We start from the raw sequence: 6,615 nt of genomic DNA, 5'->3' as shown, positions 1-6,615 counted from the left end.
CGCCATTGCAAGGGAGCCTCATCTTCGAGAGGAACCTATGCCACTCCTGGTCTTGAACATGGTGGTGTGTGACCTTATTTTCGGCGCTCTGGTATTCTCCATTGGCATCTTGGACCTTGCGTTTCCTGAAGGTGTGCCTCCGACTCTGTGTGCTTCGTTTCAATACGCTGCACTCGGAAGCGCATTGTCGCTCAAGGCGGCGACGCTCTTTTTAGCTGTTGACCAGTTTGTGGCCATTGTTCACTCACTGCGTTACTACGTCGTCATGAAATCCCGGATGAAGAGAATGCTGTTCATATCCTGGAGCTGGATACCCATCGTCAGTCTGCACGGCTTCGTATGCCACCAGCTCGGCCTGGAAACCAGCCAGGAGTTTGACCAGCGCGTGCTTGGCGTCCAAGAGACTGCCAGGGAATGTCGCTGGGTGAAGGTGGCTCTGGAGACCGCGACTTTCTTCGAGGTGGTCCAGCTCCTGATGTCCCTGACCTCAACAGCGCTCTTCATCTACGCGGCCACGAAAGGCTTTCAACATGAACAGCGCAACAGGCGGCGGCCCGCTTCCCCTGACGGGCGCACAAACAGCAACTTCGTCCTGCGCTTCAAGTCCTTCAAGCGTATCGTCAAGGTGATCCTGACGGTGCTCGTTTTGGACATCATCGGCACTGGATTCAGGATCAACCACCGCTGGCGTCCTCAGCTGGCATTGAACCAGCTGGTCCACCTGATGCGAATGCTTCTTGTAGTCGTCGAGGCCTGGACGTACGGTCTCAGCTACCCTTCAGTGCGCAGCGCTATTGGGAAACTCTTTCGTGTTCGTCCTGTGCGTATTGGCGTCCAGGAGCAGCCCGCAGTAAGACGTCCTCCGCGTAATGTCAACGGGTGGCTGGGTATAGATATTGAGCAGGCTGTCAGGTTCTGATGTGTGTAGTCTTTCCGATGCTCATTACGTAATGGTTAAAGGTAGTGTGCCAGCTTTCTTGGACCATATGGAGTTAATGACCCGGATAAGGAGAACCGGATTTTTAGAACTTATCCATACCTTCAAAACTTATGGAAACGTCTTAAATTCTTCAAATTTTGAGTACCCCAGTGCGAAATTCGCCCCGACGGGTTGTCGGTCGTACCCCAACCACATTTCACACCACTATGAACAATAAATGCACACACTAAAATCGCTATTACCGATAGGCTCATCCAATCAAGTTTCGATAAACCCGTTCATCATCATCTCCTGCGGTTTCGAACACGCCTGTTAGGTGGCTTCTGATGCTCGTCGAGGTCGGAATTTCCAAATACGCGTGGTGCGTCGGGCCGCGCGCTCTGACTTCGGCCAAGAAAAATGCGTCAGCTGATCATTGTCATTTCTGCCACTTGCGTGTGGTGTAATGGGGTCATAACTTAAGAGACGGCTGTTTCATATCAATTATTTTACATAAAATCATATTTCAAACCACAAATTAATGTTCGACAGCCAAATTTAAGAAACAATACCAATACAGGCTTACAGTTTAAGGCTCGACATTGTGTTGTCTACGATTAGACAGCTGATAACTCATTCCCGTACGTCGTATGGTCGTAACACTATAATGACCTTTGCTTATTGCCACAAGTGCGCCGCATTCGCGATTGTTGCCCGACGCCTGTTTGCAGGTGAGCCCACTACAGTTGTTATACATATCTAAAAACCGATAAACTTTTAGGCGAAAAAGGCACTATTCCAGGCCCATTTTTGATTTTTTTTTGCGATATTAGGTAAAAACAGAAGCTTCTTATCCTAGGAAAAATAAAACGGGAAATCTTTCAAAGGTGGCACACTACCTTTAAGCATCTATATCTTGTTGTAAGTGTAATAATAAAGGCTGAGGATCATATTACATGACGTCACGTGCATTTGTTTTATCAATAAACATTCAAAGATACCTACAGCTGATGACGATGTCTTATCATCTCTTGGATGAAAAACACACAAAAACATTACACCATAAGGCGTACCAGACATAGAGATCTTATATACATAGAGATGACATGCACTTAAAATCGTGGCGATTCAGTGGGTCTTTTTAAGCAACTTATTTTCAGCCAGTAGCGTGCCAATATGGCTGAGGCATTGTTAGTCTGAAGAAATTATTACGTAGCGAGCGAAGCAAGCGTAGTTTTTCGTAGATAAAGGGAAATTTCTGAGTATGAGCGGCCGGCCGGCCGTGGTTACGCTTTTGCGAGGCTTATATCTCAGCAACCACTTGACCGATTTACATTCGATGATTTTTCTAGGGTAGCTTCATTCCTTCTACCAAGCACTGGCCTATTCTCGATGCATGTGGGTGACCGCTTATGCACGTGCCACGTGCAAAACGAAGAGGTGTCAGTTTTGTAATTGTTGCAATATCTTGGTAACTACTTGGCCGATTGCGCTGAAAGTTGGTATGCAGGTAGGCACCCACTAGGCAATGCATATCCATGTGCCACAGTTGGGGTGCTGCTGCACGTGCGCACGTGCAGGGGTCGATTCCAGATCTCGAGAACGGCTGAACCGATTGTGCTGAAATTTGGTACATGGTTAGGGACCAGTTAGTAGGGTGCCGTGCACAAGTCAGTCGTGACCCATTTTGCACGTGTGCACGTGCAGGGTGCCGCTTCCAGATCTCGAGAACGGCTAGGCCGATTGCGCTCAAATTTGACACATCGCTAGGGACCGGTTAGTAGGGTGCAGTGCACAAGTTAGTTGGAGGTGTCCCTTGCAAATTCGCTTGTCCAGGGCCCACCCTCTCGCTCGCTCCGTTGGTCGCCCCAAAAGGCGTTTTACTGGTTAAAAATATTGCTGTTCGTTCCTGGCTGATTTCATTCCTGAGGTAAGCAATGAAATTTGTAGCATGATTTCATTTTGTGTTTTTATTGAATTCCTTAAAAGCTCGCCTAAAACATTCTCTCGCATTCAGGCTCTCATCAACCCGGCAGGCGGTGGGCCTCCCGGCCACCTTCCGCGCGGTGGGGGGGGGGCATTTTTTGCCCCCTCCCGTATCTCCGAAACTACTGGACGGATCTGTAACATTCAAACGATGTTCGATAGCCCTGTCAAATTTGTCGACGGAACTCCAATTTCATTGACCTCGGGGTCACCGATGACGTCACAGGTCAGGTCAAAGATAAAATGTTTCGCGTACGTTAAAAATAGGGCGTACGTTGCCTAGTACATATGTTGCTATTAGAGGTCACTGATAATACCATGTCAGGTCACAGGTCAGGTCACCAAGGGTCAGCACATGAACCAACTTTACTATTTACTAGGGTTGTGCGATGCATGTTTTATGGCCCCCCTGACATGGTCCCCCCCAAAAAGGTTACAGGTCTAAGGTCATTTGGGTCAGGTTCATGGAATTTTCAGGGTAGGTTCCTTGAGATTTGGTCAAGTTTGGTGCTTTCGGTCAACCGTCGTGAAAACGGATGTTCTGAACCTTTCGGAACACGGTGCAAGCTCAAATATACATATGTTGCATGTTCCCACTCAATGCTACATTAACCCTCGCCGGACCTATTGGTTTTCTACATACGCGCCGGCCGGGGGGGGGGGGGGTACGATTTCTCCCGCCGTTTCGCCCCTGATGAAGCTAGAGCGTCGCGGAAAAAACAAGCGTCTGCGCCGTTACAAGACGCAGGGACTGGTACCCGATTTTAAGGTCTCATGAGGTCAGGTCAAGTGACCAAGGGCCAAGGTTCAGTTTTTCATAACTTCGCAAAAAAAAAACGGTCGGAGAGCCGCGATTTTGGCATCATCGTGTTCGTCTCGCTCAGGCGCGTCGAATGGTATACTTTTTGTTCGGGTGAGGTCAACTTGAGGTGTTGACCTCGGGTCAAGGGCAGGTCAGCTCCCCCAGATCACGAAGCTGGTTGAAAGAGTTCATGTTACATATTACTCGAATCGGCAGGTCTTCCTGAGTTTACATATTGGTGGCTTTCCCGACTCGCTAACTCAATTTGATGGGGATTTATTGATGAAAAACTCTAATGACCCAAGTATATAACTGCAATGAAAACCGTAAGCCTCATGCTAATAATTATATTCAATTGATGAAATACTAGGACTTACTCCACAAGGAGATCGAATGGGTCGGAGCGCTTTCAATATGTATTATACATATCGTCGTCAGCGAATCAATAACGGGTCGAATCGAGTCGGGTATCGAAGAGGTTCGGGAGCTGCGCGGCAGAGCGATCACATACTATTCGAATTATGCATTAAAGAGAATAAAAAACACGTGAGAACAATCATGATACACTAGCTGCTAAAATGAATTAAAATGGGGTGCTAAAATGCATAAATGGCACGTATAAAAATACAATAAAAGGGGGGGGGGAAACAGGATACCTATGGTGATAAAGACTGAGTAGAAAAGACTATACAAAAATGAGTGCAAAAACTGTAAAAGGACGAGTACAAATATAAATACATACAAAGGCCGAACTAGACGTAAACACTACTGACAAAAACGGCGGATTATCGGCAGCCAGCGGTCATGCAGCAGGGCACCCGAGTTCCTGTTCACGTTTGCGTCATTCGGCGACACCAGGACGGCTTCACGCCGACCAACAGTCCGAATATAGGCCGATTCCAGGAGAAGTCGCATCTGGTGATGACTGGCTCGATTCAAGATCTTGATGGCATCGAAAGCAGGTGAGCAGTCTCTATGGGTACTGAAGGCCGATGTATTGGCTCTCGAGCGGACTTCTCCAGTCCAGCTCTCCCGGTGTTCTCGGAGTCTCGTGCCCAGCTCACGATCTGTCTCGCCGATATAGACCATTGGGTCACCGTCCACTTGGCAGGAGCACTCGATCCGATAGATGACGTTGCTCTGTTGTAGCTTAGGCAGATGGTGCTTAGCCTTGCTGCAGAGCAGCGAGCCGATGGTGACTGAAGGCTTGGAGACGAGCTGGATCCCGATCTTGCTGGCCTCCCGTTTGAGTTGGTAGAACAGGGGGCCGGCAAACGGAACAGAGACTCGGACAGGCGCCGGGTGTGAGTTCGCGCTAGGTGGCGCTGGTAGGGCCCTTGCCTTCAGTCTGAGATCGGTCCGAGTCTTCTGAATGGCCGAGTCGATGAATGATCGTGGGTAGCCATGATGATGAAACTTCTGGCGGATGAAGTCAAGCTCCTGCTGGCGGTCTCTCATGGACGAACAGTATCGGATCGCTCGAGTGCAGTCAGATCGAATGGCCGCTCTCAGGTAGCGGGTCTCGGTGTAGGGGCTGAAGGCAGGCACTTGGTTGGTGTTGCAGGACTTCCTGTAGACCTTGGTGCAGAACTTGTCGTCTCTTCTAGTGATGCAGATGTCAAGATACGGTAGCTGTCGGTTTACTTCCAAGTCAGTGGTGACATTGATGCTGGAGTCCTTGTTGTTCAGCTGGTTGACCCACGTGCTGAGGATGTCGTCACTGCCCTCGAACAAGACCAGGTAGTCGTCCGCGTATCGGCAGAAAGCATGGACCCTGCCACCACAGTTGGCCGCCAGGAGCTCCAGATCAGCCTCCCAGTGACCCATGTACAGGTCAGCGACCACCGGAGAGTAGCTTTTGCCCATGGCTAGGCCGGTAGTCTGCCTGAACCATCGCTCCTTGTCACCGTCTTGAATGACCGCATGGCAGTTCTGGATAGAGATGTTCAGCAGGTCAGCGACTGCGTCGGGCTTGAGACAAGTTACGTCGGAGAGGGCGTCTCTGTTGTCTCGCAGCTGAGTACGAATCAGTGAGATGGCTGTCTGAGTAGGTATTGACGGGAACATCGCCTCCACATCCAGGGAGACGAGACGGCAGCTGTTGACCGCATGCGTCATGTTCTGTAGCATCTCCAGGACTTGCAGTGGAGAGCTGATCGAGTGTGGAGGGCGTGGGAGGACTTTCAGACACTTCGTCAGATGCTTGGTCAACTCGTAATCTGCACCGCGGTGGGCTGGGCAGATTGGTCTCAGTTTCAAGTTGGAGATCCAGTTGAGTCTGTCGTCGTCGGTGCTGGGAGGTGATGAGTATTTGTGAGTTTTCACAAGTCCATAGAACGGACCGCTGCGGCCATGGGTCTTGGAGAGGCGGCGATAGAGTTGGTAGCCTTCTGGGTTGTTCTCCTTCAGCATGGTGTCACGTCGCCTTCCACGAACAGCAGGTCCGGCCAATGCTGTGAGCAGGTGCTCGTTAAACCTGCCAGCAAAGGCTTCCGCTGGATCACTGGTTACCTCCTCGTAGACCGGTGACTGGAGTGAACGTAGAAGGGCTGCTGTGTAGTCAGACTTGCTTATCACCACCAGAGCCTTGGCCTTGTCTGCTGGAACAATCACCTTGGAGTCATCTCTGGTAAGTGACTTCAAAGACTTACCAGAGATGATCATCACTTACTTCATCACTTATCATGATCATCACTTATCATCACTTACCAGAGATGACTCCAAGGTGATTGTTCCAGCAGACAAGGCCAAGGCTCTGGTGGTGATAAGCAAGTCTGACTACACAGCAGCCCTTCTACGTTCACTCCAGTCACCGGTCTACGAGGAGGTAACCAGTGATCCAGCGGAAGCCTTTGCTGGCAGGTTTAACGAGCACCTGCTCACAGCATTGGCCGGACCTGCTGTTCGT

At 49.9% G+C, this 6,615-nt stretch overlaps 1 protein-coding gene across 1 annotated transcript; it reads right to left on the bottom strand.

Annotated features, from left to right (window-relative positions):
- Positions 1 to 3,422: 3,422 nt before the first annotated feature.
- Positions 3,423 to 5,837, bottom strand: LOC122365267. Its single transcript, XM_043336306.1, has 2 exons — positions 4,812 to 5,837; positions 3,423 to 3,452 (listed from the first exon to the last, which is right to left on the bottom strand). Exons 1-2 carry the CDS (start codon positions 5,835 to 5,837, stop codon positions 3,423 to 3,425), a joined length of 1,056 nt encoding a protein of 351 aa, XP_043192241.1.
- Between the last annotated feature and the right edge of the window lie 778 nt (positions 5,838 to 6,615).

Source organism: Amphibalanus amphitrite, unplaced genomic scaffold (genome assembly GCF_019059575.1).
Source record: "Amphibalanus amphitrite isolate SeventyFive unplaced genomic scaffold, NRLGWU_Aamphi_draft 000726F_arrow, whole genome shotgun sequence".
NCBI classification, from domain to species: Eukaryota; Metazoa; Arthropoda; class Thecostraca; order Balanomorpha; family Balanidae; genus Amphibalanus; species Amphibalanus amphitrite.
This window is presented reverse-complemented; position numbering and strand designations above follow the sequence as displayed.